This window comes from Periophthalmus magnuspinnatus, chromosome 9 (genome assembly GCF_009829125.3).
Source record: "Periophthalmus magnuspinnatus isolate fPerMag1 chromosome 9, fPerMag1.2.pri, whole genome shotgun sequence".
In the NCBI taxonomy this organism is placed as follows: Eukaryota; Metazoa; Chordata; class Actinopteri; order Gobiiformes; family Gobiidae; genus Periophthalmus; species Periophthalmus magnuspinnatus.
The window spans coordinates 10104863-10121414 of NC_047134.1; the positions used below are offsets into that span (position 1 = coordinate 10104863).

The window sequence follows — 16552 nt, forward strand, 5'->3', positions numbered from 1 at the left end:
TTGAAGTATTTGTTAGTACGGTACATACTATAAGAATATACAACAGACTTTACATCAAGGGTTTTCTTACTCTGTTGTGTTTTATTGATTTGTTCCTATTGACTTTATTTGCTTGTTTTATTGTTTTATTGGTAATTGCTTTATTGCTTTTATATACATATTTATTAGTTTAATTTTGCTATTTGATTCTAGTCTAAATGTTGATTTACTTAATTAGTTGTTTTTATTTATAATGTATTTGTGCAGCACTTTGGAAACTGCATTTGTTTGTGAAATGTGCTATAGAAATAAAGTGGATTGGATTATGGACAATGCGCAAAGTGTTGAAAATGCATGTACATATTTCACAAAATCATTAGGGGCACGACACTTGTCCCAAAATATGACTGCAAATTTAATTAAATCAATATTTTTAGGTGTGGACTGGACACTTTTGTTGTTTCCAGATGTAAATTTAAATGTCGAGAGCCCAAACTAATCATTATGAGCTCTTTTATTGAGACATATTATGAGATACGAAACAAAAGATAATTCCCAAAAGTTTAACGGTAAATTTAGATTTGGAAGAAAAAAAAAGGTGCTTGTGATAAGCAACGTTAAAAAGATAAGTTACAAATGTAGGTTTAAGTCACATCAAACCCCTCTGCTAAATGTCTGCACCAATGTTAAACTATATTTCCAAAGATAACAAAATGATTCATCCCAAAAAAGAACATTCAGTCCACGTTTTGTCTGAGTTTCGATTTGAAACAAAACTTTGATTATCAGACGCAGTGACCTTGAAGACAGTTTATCACAGCTCAAGTATCAGAACGTAACCAAATGTTGAGCTTTTACTGTAAAACAAAGAGATAGCGTTCATGAGATACCCCCTCTATTACTCATGATACAAATATGAAAGATCTGGATGATTTAAAACCATATGAAAGTCAAGCTCCTCCAAGTCCTGGGTAACAGTGTAAACCCCTGCAGGGTGCACCTACGGCAGGAAATACCATTCATTTGTTGGATAGTACTCTACATGCAAAGTTCTTCCAGAGAACTGGGTGTATTTTTAAAAGTAATAGTTACCAGGGAAATGTTTGTCCCCAGGATTACAGCAGTAAGTCGTACGCCATTTACCGCACAGACTCCAACACAGTCCGCATTGTCAACCTGCTGCTAATAAACGGAGGTGTTTACCAGCCAGTAGTTGATGTAATTCTTCCCTTTTGCTGCAAATAATGAGCCTGTTTTCTGATTTCTTCACAAACAAGTAGTGTTTTTGATACTAATTAAGAGACTCCATACTCTATACCAATTTAATACCACAATGATGATAAAAAATACATCTTTTTACACAATAGAACACAATTTAAATATCAAATAATATTGATTCATGTCGTCTAGTTGTGACAAAAATATAATCCATTCAAAAACTATTCAAGAAAACCCTCAGAACAGTTTCTTCTGATGTTTTTTCAGTTTTTTTTTACCTTATTTGAATGCATGTCCTTATGTTTATTTCACCATACTTCATATTATTATTCTTCGTTAACAGCGAAGCAAGTTCCTAGTTTGTGAATTTGGTCACTGACAATGGAAATAAAACTTATTCTGATTCAACAAAGGTTCAAATTTGTCCCAGTTGTGCCATTATCTCAGGATTAATATCTGCTCAGTCCAGTATCTCGTTTTAGTATCAGTTAACATATTATTTTTTGGTACCCCATAAACAAATAAACTGAATAAATTGCAATGTAATTACCCTGAGATGAATCTAATAACAATAATCTAATCTAATCTAACAGTACTATCGCTTGTTCTTCTTGGACAGTTAGATTCTGTGGCTGGTCTCTGCACAAATAAGCAGGAGTGACTATGTGAACTATGCAGTCTCATTAAAGCCTTCAGGGTTAGAGGCCTCAGAAAATATAGATCCTTTTGTACAGAGTTGGAGTTATAAATCACAGCTCCTGTTCCTAAGGCTCTGTCCAGGAATCTCTCCGTGGACACGCTGAACAGTGCACTTAAAATATTGCATGTACAGCAGTCTGGGCGCCAGGGCAGTTTGGGGAAGGCCATCTTTGTATTTTTACTGTAAAGTTTAGGTTTTTTTTGTGCATAATTCTATAACTTATGTGGGTCTTTCTACGTTCGGAGCAAGTGTTTGGTATGGCACCTCTGTACTATTTGATACAGCCACTGTGGAAAGAATGTCTTATGCCTGAGCTGTGAACACTGCACGCACAGAGCTCAAAGGCAAACAAAGGTACGGAATAAAAACATACCAAGTTACGCACATGCTGTTACAATGGATCCATTTCTGCTGACTTATTCCACATGCCATCATTGGAAACCAGGTACTTTTTGCCATGGGATTATACACTGTAAATCCTGGAACTGATGACTATAAAGGATCCCATTGTTTTAATGTTGGACGGTTGATTATCACACTTTTTCCAATTCATCCACATACTAAATACTACAAATGAATGATCCACGTTTAGGCAATTTAGGCAAGCTTAAATCAATTACCTCTAAACCAAATAATTTATAGCGGCATGAGTAACTGCACCGCACATGGAAAGTTCCATACCAGAAATAACCTGTGGCCCACCAGCAGAACTCATGCCACAGGTTGAAAACGACTTTCTCTGTAAAGCTGAAGGCTGGAGACTGGCTGCAACAGACGTTTGAGCTGATGTAAAAGTGTCTCATCTGACGCCTCGGCAGTCTATAAATATGTCATGACATTAGCCTAATTTAAAGATGTGAAAATCTTCAGCACAAGTAAAACAAATCCACCAAACAATGAAAACAAATGAATGAAACCATCGTTATATAAAGCTGCGCAGGTGGCTCTCAAGTCTGCCAAAGAAGCATAGAAAGCAGAACCGTGCTGTGTCAGAGGAGCAGCTGTGATCCTGCCACACAGTGAGAGACGGGCAGAATATTGTTCACATTTTATATTTGTATTGCCGCTATTTCCACTGTAAAAAGCTGATCGGTCATGTGTGAGCTGCTGAGGTGCCCCATGCTGTGTGCCTCTTCCCTTCTGTTGACTCAGTGGGTGCTGGAAAGAGACATGACGCACTGAAATCTGACCGCTCGCTGTAAAGAGCTGGACTATATAAAGAGCAACCTGTTACCTCTGAACTCTCTCAACCTAAGCACAGACACTAGTTGATCTTTGATTTGCTCGGGCAGTTACCCCATCAACTGACTTATCTCGCCAAACCTCTTTTTGTAATCTATGCACTGTTGAGCATCCTCACGGGGCAGTTAACATTCACTCAGCCACATCAGACAAGAATGGCCACTCTGTTTCTCTCCTATCAATCACAGCACCTCTGTCTTCCCCCGGACGAGCACGACTTAGGGTGTGATTCCAGGCACTGGGATACCTAGAATCTGGGCCTTGTGGTTAGTGCCAGTTTCCATGGTTCCCCTCTGTCAAAGAACGTTCATTTAAACGTGGTGTATTTGTGAATTTCCACTGAAAAGATGGCCCTGTGTCCTCCGATCCCAGGCCGCTTAAGGCAGAATCCCAAAGCAACTCAAGGCAAATTGGAAAGAGCAGAGATGTAGATATCGAGGAGGAAACTCAGGCTGCATGTTTGGTGCTGGCACTGGGCCATGCATCAGTGAGGGGTATATAGGAGACTGGGTCACCAAAGGGGTCCACAGGAGGGAGGCAAATAGGCCAACGTACACGCACAGTGACTGCAAACAGGCTCCCAACTGTAGCCCTGCATCAAGCATCTTTTGGATCACTAACAAACTAAACACTGGATTTTTATATGGCGCCTTTCGAGGCCCCAAAGAGCCTTTGGTGATGCTGCACATCACATTCATTCTCTTCACACTTGGTCGTGATAAACTACTTTTGTAGCCACAGCTGCCCCGGGGCAGACAGACGGAAGCGGATTAGGCAATTTATAAAGAAGGAAATGCAACAGCCAAAGTTACCGTACATCAAAGTTTAGCTGTGCAATTACATTTTAATCAAGATTTATATTCAGTCAGTTATAATATTCTGTGATATCCTTGGGCCTTTTTAAATGAGTCACACAGTCAGTCCTCGGACAGTGAAAGCATGTGTTTTGGAGTTCAGACTTTGGGGATAGAAATTTGACAAATTGTTTAAGTTCAGGAAAATAATACTGAAACCATCTTTTACTGGTTTTAAATAAGAAAATAAAATTGAATTGAAAAGTGGAATTGATCAATAAATAAATAAAGTGAATTAAGGATTTTGAATAATCGTAAAACCATGGACGTCTTCACAACTAAAACTTGAGATTTATTAATTATTAGTAATATAAATGCAGTGAAATGGAGAAACCGGCTCTTGCATATGGGCGTGTGGCGTAATACTCCTGCCTTGTATGTGGACCAGTACACTGAAAAAGACTGAGTGTTCTTCATCAGACTAAATGAAGAACACTCAGTCTTTTTTTCATCAGTGCATGACTGCACATGGCCCAAAGTTAGAGGAATAAACTCAAGTAGATACAGGCCTGAGCTGAATGTGTTGCTTCAAACTGGTGTGGTTCAAATGTTCTGAAATAAAACAAATATATCAATTACAAAATTAACAACAATACTTAAAGTGTACACCACACTTCGGTATGAGGTGTCTATTTCAAGGCCCTGTTATTTCCCTTTCCTGTTCCTTCATGTTTATTGTACAACAGTCGGCAAAGTAAGACCTGGGAAACTGCTGTTGATTGTCAAACATCAGCTCAAGTTTTGACTCACAGACTCCTTTTTAAAATCTGCATAAACTGAGGTGTATCACAAAACTGGATATCAGCTCGATTCCCCTTTTGAACTGAAAATGACAAGACTCAGACAGAGAATTTCATTTCCTTTGTACTAGTAATGTTGTTATTAGCACATGGTATTTTAAGGCTGAAATGTGTGTTTACTGTTGTCTACTCTTGTGAATGTGAGAAGACTTAACAACTTAACTGTGCAAAGTAGGTTCTGAGTTCAAATGGCAAAGTATAGTGCCTATTTAATCACTGTTTTATCTCCTAGAAAACCAAAGATCCTCCTGGTATTGCCTCTTCTACCATCAGTTAAACAGTTTAGTATTTTCTAACCCAACTGGCTCTGCATGGCAATACGCAAAACTCATTGTGTCTCAAAGCAAAGAGTCACTTTTATTAAAACTGGAACATAAAATAAACAACCTATTAATTTCAAATGACTTAAAGACTACACAATTAAGTTTTAGTTTAGTTTGTGGTGTTATTTTAATATTTATTATGCTTCAAAATTAGCATTAGCGTTAGCACTGAGGCACAAATATCCCAGGGTTTCGTCCGGTAAAGTATTAATTTTATTTGTGTAGTGTTTAACATGTTGTCACTGACATCCCAATCCACTGCCTGATCTTCAAACGTTTATTCATTTTAGTGTGACTGGACAAAAACCTCATGGAGATACAATTGAACAGGAAGTAGTGACGCTCACAGTGAGGCTGCCAGGTGCTGATGTGCGCAGAGACTGTTTAAAAAAGACGCTTAACACCAAAACAGTCCAACAAACAACAGGATGCAGGATGTATTTATGTCTGAAGACCAGATTTTATTTGTAAAACTGCAAAACAGGCACAAGAAGCTCACGCAAAGATGCATACACACACAAATGACAGCAGATAATACAGTAAGTGCGTGTCGTTTTAGTGACATGTAATTTACAGATTATGTCTATTATGAGTGGGAACGTAAAGCCACTTGTGAGCTTGTGTGAAACCAGTCGTTTAGAGTCAATGAAAAAGCTCACCTGATCTGTTATGATGTCAAGATCTTCCAGAACCAGCTCAGCAACCTCGACGTTCAGATCTGCTGCAGAATTCAAGCCTTCGTACGGTGATGTCGGGTTTGGGAGCGAGCCGTGCTTTGCCGAGAAGAAAGTCCACTTCACTGTGTCCATCTGTATTTGTGAGCTGGAGGTGTGCAACGGCAACCACAGCTTTAATGGAGACGTCAGAGAAAACAATGATGTCTTTTCTTTGAGCTGCAGACAGTCGTATTGAGGGGTTCATTCTGAGGATTTCTAGTTTTCTGCAGAAGCTTGAGAGACTTTCCGCTGCTGCCACCGCACTAGTTTCTCTTTTGGCAGCTCAGTGTCCCGTTGTCTAGTGGAAATGTCTCTTAGTATGGTTCTGCCTTCAACAGTGGGGCTGCACACACTATTCATGACTGACAGTACTACGCTCATTTTACCAGGCTTTTAGGGATGCTAAACACCAAAATTAGGGAGGTACCAGTGTTTCTGGTAATTGAGAGAGGAGGGACTGGCTCATCATGGCAACTGCTAAAGGTTTTCTCCATGAAGTCAACATAATGCTCTCTCATTTCAGGCTTTTCAATGTTTTGTGGAGTGACATTAAACGAGCGAGGGCTTGTTCTCTATTGTTGAGGGGTGGAGCTTCACAATTATTTGCCTCATCTTTTGGTAAGTTCTTTCCTCTGTGGAAAGTGCTACTTTGTCATCATCTGTTGTTTGTTTCCACAGTTCTTTCTGAGTGGGACATGTTTCTGTGTATTTCTCTTTCATGTGGATTGTGGTCTTACAAGGGGTGAGAAAGCTGCGCCGACCATTGTCCAGAATGTTTGTCTTAAAAGAGTTCACGATGGGTCTATATGCAAATGAGAGGCTGACATCTCCTATCACTGTCCACCCAAAGTCAAGACGTTGGGCATGAGGAACCTTTGATGTTGAATGTCAAAAAAGGCAGAGCTAGCCAGGGATGAGTGGCTTTGATCATCCAACATCACTTACACCCTTCTTTTCAGGAGATGTGTGAAGAAACACATTGACAAGACATATCTTAGAGCATGATTTACCTTGTAGGCCACTGAATCATGAGCACTGAATCATGACTTTACCGTCTTTAGCTCTGGGACATGTGGATGAGACACTTTTCATAAATAGAGTGCTCTTTCAGTTTGCTCTTTCTTTTATCCGGTGTTTTCACTCTGGTTTGTTTGACTAGAGTTTTGTCAATCCTTGGAGTTACTATGTTACAATTGGGTCACATAAAGCTAGGGTCAGCTTTCATTTCAGAATGTCAATTCAATTCAATTCATTTTATTTTTGTAACACCCAAAATCACAACAACAGTTGTCTCGAAGGGCGTTCATGTTTTGGTTGATGGGGGAAACCGGAGTACCCGGAGGAAACCCATCCAGACACGGGGAGAAACATGCAAAGCTCCACACAGAAAGGCCTGGGTGACCCGGGGATCGAACCAAACCCTCTTGCTGTGAGGCATGAGTGTTGCCACTCAGCCACCATGCTGCCTACACACAAAAACAAAACAACAGGAAAAATCAGACAAGACAAGAAAAATCGGCCAGGCGTGGAGGAGGGAGTGGGGCGGAGGAGGGCCAGGCGAGGAGGAGGAAGACCAGGCGAGGAGGAGGAGGAGAGCCGGGCGAGGAGGAGAGGGAGGCAGGTGGAGGAGGGCCAGGTGGCCCTCCTCCACATGAGGTTTCACCCCCTTGAGAGATGAAGAAAGCTAAGGCCTGATAACTCTCATTTTGTGCATACTGTAACTCAAGCAGAAGATCTGTAAGCTCCTGCCATAAGTGAGTGTGATATTCTTTAAAAGAAAAGTCTGTAAAGTCTGTAAACATTGTTGTAAACAGTGATGCCTCGATTACTTCTGGAGAACCACAACTTTTGTTGAGACTGCGATTCGTCACATGGACGACCTTGATCCTCAGAGCATGTTTGACCGACTCCCCGTCGAGCCACTTGGCGAGTAGATGGAGCTCCTCCTTGAAGTGGCCTTAAGGTTGACTCTTCAGTAGTACTGCAGAACAAGGACTTCCAGGATAGGTAGGACTCTGACTTGTTGAAAACTATAAACTCAGCTATCAGCAGATCATTTCAGTTTGCTGGTTTGGTGAAGGTCTGCGTTGGATGACAGTGTCTGCTTTGGCGTGGGGACTTTAGGTGCCCTGTGTCCGGTTGTGGTTCAGTTTGTGAGCATTGATTTGGTCATGGTTGTTGATGGTTGCTCAGTGTCACTCTGGTCTTTTCCTTTAGCGTGTACTTTGTTTAATCTTGTACGTATTTTATAGAAGGAAATATCTTCAGGAATCCCAGTATCTGTAAGGTCAGCAGCACTGTGCAGTGCCTCTTCAGCTGCTGCCTCCAGGACCTAAGCAGCTGTGAGCACTGCTTCAGCATCACCCTCTGGCTTCAGAGTGTTTAGTGTTGCTTCAGTGTGTGACTTCTTGACCTTCATGTCTTTTTAGTGTTTGGCGTACTGGGCTCTGGTGCAGGCAGCTTCTGTGTCCGGTCGTGCTTTTGCTGCTGTTTGTCTGGTGGTTGACGTGAGCTGAGTGAAGAGCAGAGCACTTTGACCGGACCTTGAGCTGGGACATGGGTGACTCCTGTGGTTGTAACATCTTGGGCTGTGTGGTTTACTGACATATAATAATAATGTAATAATGTGATAATGTTTTACTCTTCTGCCATCAAGTGTTTTCTAACACATTCGCTAGACAGCGAAGAAACAGCAGGATGCAGGATGTCTTTATGTCCGAAGAACATTATTTGTTAAACTCCAAAATAGATATAAGAATACATTCTGTATTTGTATAAATATAATTAATCAGGAATTCGCATGTAAGCTAATAAAAGTGAACCCCCTAATAACACATGTATCACTACTGTATAACACAGGTAGCATCACACAACTTGTATTAACAGAAAAACTTTTGAAAATTATTTCAACATAAATTGACAGCAGATAATAGAGTAAGACATCATTTTAGTCACATGTAATTTACAGATTATGTCTTGCCAAGGACATAATCTTGGCAAAACATAATAAGTCGGTTGTTCAGAGGTGTGTCTGTGAACACCTCCAGTGCAGTTTTCATTAACGCTGCTTCTAGTGGTGGCCGCTAGATGGCGCTGCAACGAAGAAACTAAGTACCAAAGAAGTTACAAAAGTCAAGTCACACTGACAATGTCGACCTCTAGTGGAAAAACAGAGGATAATACTAATGTTTAAGAAAAATGAAATCAGCAGAATGGCAAAAAAGAACAAAAAATGTTTGTTTAATTACTTTTTAAAAATTGTATTATCTATTCTCTCTCCCTCTCTCTCTCTCTCTCTCTCTCTCTCTCTCTCTCTCTCTCTCTCTCTCTCTCTCTCTCTCTCTCTCTCTATATATATATATATATATATATATATATATATATATATATACACACACACACACACACACACACACACACACACACCCCCACACACACACACCCCCACACACACACACCCCCCTATATATACACATATGTGTGTGCGGGCATATATATATATATATATATATATATATATATATATATATATATATATATATATATATATATATATATATATATTTATTTTTTTTTTTTTTTTTTTTTTTAGGTATACTTTTGTACGTTGATTGAATACCCACAGATTACACACTTATTATAGCCTAAAATACGTCAGTTCCTATCACCTGAATACCGCCATTCATTAAATAATTCCCCAAAGAACAGTAATATTTTTTTAAATGGGCATGAGAGACCCCACAAATATTCAGCAGAGTATTTAAAAGCAGCTGACCGTGCTTATTCTGCCACAGGACGTCCTGGCTTGGCGCTGGCTCCTTCACTGCACCTGGGACTCCCCACATTGTGGAGACGCAGGTTCGACCGCACACCTACTCAAGGCTGGACAAGCAGCTCTGTGGGGCCAAATATAACAAATATGACAATAACCCAGGCTCTGTTCAGCTCTGTAAACTCTCAGCTTTCAATGAATTTGCAGAGCTCAGTCCAAGTTTCCAGAGTCAGGAGCAGGCACCACAATGGACTAACACAGAATGATTTATTGGTGCTTTAATAGAGAAGTGTTAGTAGTAATTAGTGTGTAAATGTTGGTGTTGGAACTTGGGGTTTGGTTCAGGCAGTTAATTTGATCTTAGAATGAAGCTATTAGAGAAAAAAATGTGACATGATAATCATGTACAGAGTTTAAACACAATGTATCGTGTAGTTCCACCTCATTCCACATTTATTACACCTTATCTATTCAGAAGCATGAGTCAGGGTTAAGGTTTACATACTCTAATTTGTATATCTGGATGTGGAAATTGAAGTGTGTTTACAGTATTATTTACATATCAGCAGGGCAGTAAAGAGTCACGTGCAGGTCTGTGGCAAAGCTTATTGCTCCCTCTGGTGGACAAATGTTGTCAGTGCTTATTTTAAGAAACACAAGAATTTAAAATTATTCTTTATAAAGGTCAGACATGCTTGTTATTGGTGCCGTTAATTTAATTTTTGCAATTAAAATCTGCAGTATAGGCAGACTATCACCTACTTGAGTTTAGATTATGAGGCATGTTTGACCCAGTCTGCTCAGACACCACGTGGGCAGTTATTACATTATTATTACATTATTATTACATTATTATTACTTTATTATTACTTTATGAGGACGGACTGATGATTAAACTTACCACGGAGGTCCTTACTGAACCTACTGAAAATAAAATGCCTGAGAACGTGAGTACGTCACTACGTCCACGCGTCTTTGCAGTTTCACTTCCGCGCGAAGGCGGAAGTAGCGTGACGTCACTGTTTCCCCGACGCCCTCGTGCGGTCACGTGACATCGGCTATTGATGAAGGGCATCAGATGGTTTTCGATGTTTCATGTGTAACGATGCAGTAATAATCTAAAACTTGATATTACGAACATCTAGACGGCGCATGCTCAGTAAATGGTGAGTATTACTGCAGTAATCCTGTGGAAACTGACCTTGTTTCTGTTCCTGTAAATGTTCAAAGGGGCCAGTTTATGGGAAATGATCATGGGATAGATGCATGGACAAAATGGTTAAGATCACTTGATATTTGAAACTACATATTTTTATTTTTAATCCTGATGGACATGGGAATTTCTTTGAATTGGTAAAACTTTACATGTTACTGTTTGTTTGACTGTGGATGTGATGAGGGCCACTGAGGTGAGGCGTGGTTTATTCATGATCTATATCAGAATCAGAATCAGAATCACTTTTATTGATCCCCGAAGGGAAATTCTCTTAGTTAACAGACGCCACAACCACAGGATAGAATTAAGAATAAAAATAAAAAGTCATTTAAATAAGAATAAAATTTGTGCAATAAGAATAAAGTGTCAATAAGAATAAAGTGTCATATATAAATGAATAAAATATAAATGAATAAATACTGTGACATAGTACAAGCAAAATGTGTGCACTTTTTCCATTTGGCCAAGATGAGCTTTTATATATTTTACTATGCTTTGGGACAAAACATTGAAAAGCCTTTTGGTTTTTTTTCCAGAAACCTGAGTTTTTAGTAAAATAATACCTGTATTGTCTTTATTTCTGCAGGTGGTCTGTGCTTAATGAGCCACAATATGTAAGTGTTTTATTTAAACTTTGCATACATTCAATATCTATTCATGCAGTAAAATGTATAAATGTTTTGTGTTTGAAGGTTGCGGCTTAGGTCTCACATGAGTCTACCTGTAGCAGCGGGGGTTCTCCTCGTTGGGTTGCCGTACTCCATTTCTCTTGCCGCTCAGTGGTTGTACGGTTGGCCCAATAAGCCTGGATACAAAAAGTACACAGAGGCCCTCAAACCAAGGTAGCACGGCACGCCTACATTCTAACAGCGATAATTCAGTTATGACTTGTTAAACGCAATTACAAGTAACAACTTTGTGTTTACCTCCTACAGACGCATATACTGCTTAGCTAGAGCAGTGCTAGAAACTCTGAAGTATCTGCAGTATGGAAGACTTTACTTTAGATGGAAATCCTGGTATAAGGATGTTGAAAACTGTAAACATTATGAAAAGGTGAGTTGAAGCATCAGACTTATTTAAAATTGTTATAAACCTGTGTGATTACATATTTTTCTTGGACAGGGCATCTCTTTTGGGCGTAGAGGTAACAAGCTGGACTTATACTACTCCCCAAAAATGGAAAATGAAAAAATTCCGCTTGTAGTTTTCATCTACGGAGGTGCTTGGGGCTCTGGAGACAGGGCTATTTATTGCTTACTTGCCCGACACATGGCTGAAGAATTAAATGCCACTGTAATTTGTCCCGACTACAGCACTTATCCAAAGGTACAGAAAGACCTTACAATTATGTCATGAATTTAGGTATTTTTGTCTGTAATTCTTTGTTTTGATCATGTTAATTATTGACTTTACAGAGCAATGTTTTGGGAATGATTCAAGATATAGCAGACTGCCTCGTTTGGGCTAAAGAGAGTGCAGAGAAGTTTAAATTTGATCATGTAAGAATTATTTTAAATGATCTCATGACAAAAGCAAAATCCAACAGATTTTACAGGTACTTTTTTGTATTTTATTGTCTTTACAGAACAATATTATTTTAATCGGACACTCCGCTGGTGCTCATCTGTGCACACTGACTACTCTGTTTCTAATTGACACAAGAGAGGAGCTTTTCATTGAGGCAAGCAAACAGCAAGCTATTACTCCATCAATAAAAGGTGTTATAGGTATGCTACGTGCACACTTCTTTTCACAACACTGACATTTCAAACTTTACGGTGATGCTACGAATACAACGTTAATGCTGGTTTTAGTAGTTTTTTGTTTTTTTTACAGTCGAAAACACTCAGCTAATTACCAAAGAACTTACAAAAGTAAAAGCCAAAAGTAAAATCTGTCAACTGGACAAAAAGTTGTAGGACTGAAGACGTTTGGCTGCTCGTTCAAGCCGTTTCTTCAGTTCTGGTCAGATTACTGCTGGACACTGCCTTATATCTGTTTGAAGGGAGGAGCTAACTCCACTGAAACTGTAAACAGGTATTGTTTACAGTTTCTGTATCTAGGCTAGGTCCACTAACCACTCCTTTGAAGATAGTGAAGTTCAGATCTGAGCCAGAGAAAATAAATAGTTTGAGAGGGGAGTTAAAGAAGCACTTTTTGTTAGGAAAGACAATCTTGAACAGGAATGGAGGCCTTAGACATCATCAACCCCACATCTGTAGCTCCATCTTCAGACCCAAAGGAAACACAGAAAAAAAGAGAACAATAGAGCAGGCCAGGATGCACTAGGTGTGTAAAGACCCTTTAAGAGCTGAATAAATATGCTAAGTATGTCTCAAGCCCAGTGCACACGTAGTGTAGCTCAATAGCCCTAAACTACAAACAGAAACTGTAAACAAAAGCTGTTTACAGTTCCAGTGTAGTTAGCTCCTTCCTTTGACAGATATAAGGCAGTGATCAGCTGTAATCTGACCAGAACTGAAGACACAACTTGGGCGAGCAGCCAAAAGTCTTCACTTCTACAACTTTTTGTCCAGTGACAGATTTAACTTTTGGCTTTTGTCATGGATCAGACCTGGAAGACTGAGGGTTTACACAGACATTACAAAAATAAAGTTACAAAAAGACGGTGTCGACCTCTAGTGGAGAAACAGGGGATAACACTAGTGTGGCAGATACATGAAATCTGCAGAATGGTACTGCAAAAATGAAACAGAATATCATCGGTACTGGTTGCAAGAAAGTACTAGACATGTAGGCCTGAAGTTTTATTTAAATTTATTTTACACACATTTCAATAAAATTCTTACGTGAGCAATAACATTTCAACAATCGAGCAACTGAGATCAAGACTCATTTGTTCAAACTAGCTAACTACCATTAACTCACTGATGGTTGTGTCTTTTTAAAAAAATATTTGTAACTGTGTGTTTATTAATCATTGTTTGTACTGTATATTATTATTATTATTATTATTATTATTAAGGACAAGTACATCTTCCATGTTCGTTGACGTGAATAGCCAGTTAACCACCGTCCTGACTTGGCTCTGACTCCTTCACTGCACAATACAGTGATAAACTCATTGTCTTGTATTTAAATCTACAGGTCTCAGTGGAGTTTACAACATCTTGGATCATTATGAGCATGAACAGATGAGAGGGATTGAATATGTCTCTACTATGCACAAAGCTATGAATGGAGTCGATAACTTTCCATATTACTCCCCGACCCATGTACTCAACACATTTGGAGAAGACAAACTCAAAAGGTGTGTGGATTTTCTTTAGTTGGATTATGTCAGTGTCTACGTTTACACACAACATCTGACCATCATTATCATAGTATTGTCATGTAAACAGTTTAATCTGATTTCTTTCGGATTATTTGCCATTGCAAAGACAAAAAGAAAGACAAAGGTTAAAGATTGAAAGAGTTATTATAAAATTCATTGTGCTTTATCTTGCAAATACAACAGTTACTCTAAAAATCTACTAAGTGGCACACACCAAAAGTCTGATTTACCATAATTATCAGGTTATTTGACTATAGTTAATGCTGTATTTACTGATTTTGCTTGTAAATGTGCCCACTGTGCATTTGTTTTCTATCCTTTTCATTTCAGAGTGCCTCCGTTTGTTTTGCTTCATGGCACCGATGACATTATTGTCCCGGTTAAGTCTTCTACAAAGTTTTCTGACCTGCTGTGCTCACTGTCGCTGTCTGTGGCACTCTTCCGCCTGCCCAGAGTCGACCACACTGAAATGGTCACTGACATCATGGCTCCGGACAGACCGTTCTACCACAGCATCTACACCTGTATCAAGCAGGAGTACAGCAAACTCATTAAAGGCCCTTGATACGCAGGATTTGTATTACTCCTTAATCACACAGTATCTCAGTGTCGTAACCGGTGGGGTTGGGTGGACCAAAGACGTGCAGACTCGGGGCAGATTTACAGTGTTAATTACAAAATAGTGAAATACAGTTCAAACACAATAATTAATCCAGCGGGGAACAGGAGCCAGAGCCCAGGGCAGGATCCAGGAGCGGAGCGCACGGTACGGCGCCAGAGCGAGGTGCAGAGGATGAGCCAGGATCCGGGAACGTGGGCCACAGAGGCAAAGACCAGTAGACCAGAGTCAGGGAAAGGAGCAGGGTGCAGGGCAAGGTCCAGGGGCGTGGTGTGCAGGAGACAAGGTGAAACCATACCAGGTCGGGGAAGCCAGGCGGGAGCGGAGCCGGGAGTGCAGGAGCTGGAGCAGTGCAGGTGACAGGATCAGATGATGATACGCAGATGAACCGGCACCGAACAGGATGTAGATAAGAAAAAATGTCACTGGTGCGGGCCGGCTGAATTTGGGGAAGAAGGTAGACTGTCCAGTGGAGCAAAAACGGTCCAGGCAAAGGGCGGAAGACACAACGAGGTCCCTGGACGGAAAGCTGTGTCCAGCAGAGCTGCAAGGGTCCCACCGAGGGGCAGAGGACACGAGGAGGTCCCTGGACGGAAAACGGTGTCCAGCGGCGCTACAACAGTCCTGGCAAGGGGCAGAGGACACGAGGAGGTCCCTGGAAGGAGAACGGTGTCCAGCGGAGCTACAACAGTCCTGACGAGGGGCAGAGGACACGAGGAGGTCCCTGGACGGAAGACGGTGTCCAGCGGAGCTACAACAGTCCTGACGAGGAGAGGACAGGTTGGGACAGGACAGCCAACAGGGAGCAGGCCCGTGAGCAGGAGACAGACAGGTAAGCAGGGTAGGCAGGTCGTGTTGTCCAATGAATTCTCCGTGGTGGGAGAATGCCGGGCGGAACGAGGAATCCGGTTCCGAGTCCGCTTGGTCCATAGTGTGGCGAGATCGTTCTGTCGTAACCGGCGGGGTTGGGTGGACCAAAGACGTGCAGACTCGGGGCAGATTTACAGTGTTTATTTACAAAATGGTGAAATACAGTTCAAACACAATAATTAATCCAGCGGGGAACAGGAGCCAGAGCCCAGGGCAGGATCCAGGAGCGGAGCGCGCGGTACGGCGCTGGAGCGAGGTGCAGAGGACGAGCCGGGATCCGGGAACGTGGGCCACAGAGGCAAAGACCAGTAGACCAGAGCCAGGGAAAGGAGCAGAGTGCAGGGCGAGGTCCAGGGGCATAGTGTGCAGGAGACGAGGTGAAACAGTACCATACCAGGTCGGGGAAGCCAGGCGGGAGCGGAGCCGGGAGTGCGGGAGCTGGAGCAGTGCAGGTGACAGGATCAGATGATGATACGCAGATGAACCGGCACCAAACAGGATGTAGATAAGCAGATGAAGGTGGAGGTGATTGCGCTGATGCGCTGATGCGCTCCAGGTGCGCGCGGGAGGAGCCAGGAACTCCGCCCAGCTCCAGGCTCAGACAGGTGAGGGAGGGGAAAGCACACAGGGAGACAGATACTACAGGCATCATGACACGCAACCTTGAAGCTCAAAGGGCTCGATTTTTACCTCTGTTTTATTGTGATTCATATTGTGTGTGTGTTCACTTTATTCTTCTAGACTTTTTAAAGTAGTCCAACCCTTCAGTCCTTTTTAACTGTATTGTGAATCATGTATGTTTCTGTAATAAATCAAATAAAACTTTCTTATTTTTTAATGTGAATACACTTACTGTCCTATGCACATACATGTATTATGACACTGAATTAATTATGACATACAGTATAATTACACATCTATAAATACAATAAGTAAACTAAAACT

At 40.9% G+C, this 16552-nt stretch overlaps 1 protein-coding gene across 2 annotated transcripts; it reads left to right on the forward strand.

Annotated features, from left to right (window-relative positions):
• Nucleotides 1–10644: 10644 nt before the first annotated feature.
• Nucleotides 10645–15104, forward strand: si:dkey-193c22.1 (uncharacterized protein LOC567837 homolog). 2 transcript variants are annotated; one of them, XM_055224458.1, is made up of 9 exons: nucleotides 10645–10770; nucleotides 11407–11434; nucleotides 11513–11662; nucleotides 11756–11876; nucleotides 11946–12149; nucleotides 12239–12322; nucleotides 12409–12550; nucleotides 13932–14094; nucleotides 14449–15104. In XM_055224458.1, exons 2-9 carry the CDS (start codon nucleotides 11421–11423, stop codon nucleotides 14681–14683), a joined length of 1113 nt encoding a protein of 370 aa, XP_055080433.1. In that variant the 5' UTR covers nucleotides 10645–10770; nucleotides 11407–11420; the 3' UTR covers nucleotides 14684–15104. The 2 variants fall into 2 exon arrangements, with proteins under 2 accessions (XP_055080433.1, XP_033828831.1); XM_033972940.2 differs by lacking the exon at nucleotides 10645–10770 and having other exon boundaries at nucleotides 11384–11434; nucleotides 14449–15016.
• Nucleotides 15105–16552: the final 1448 nt, after the last annotated feature.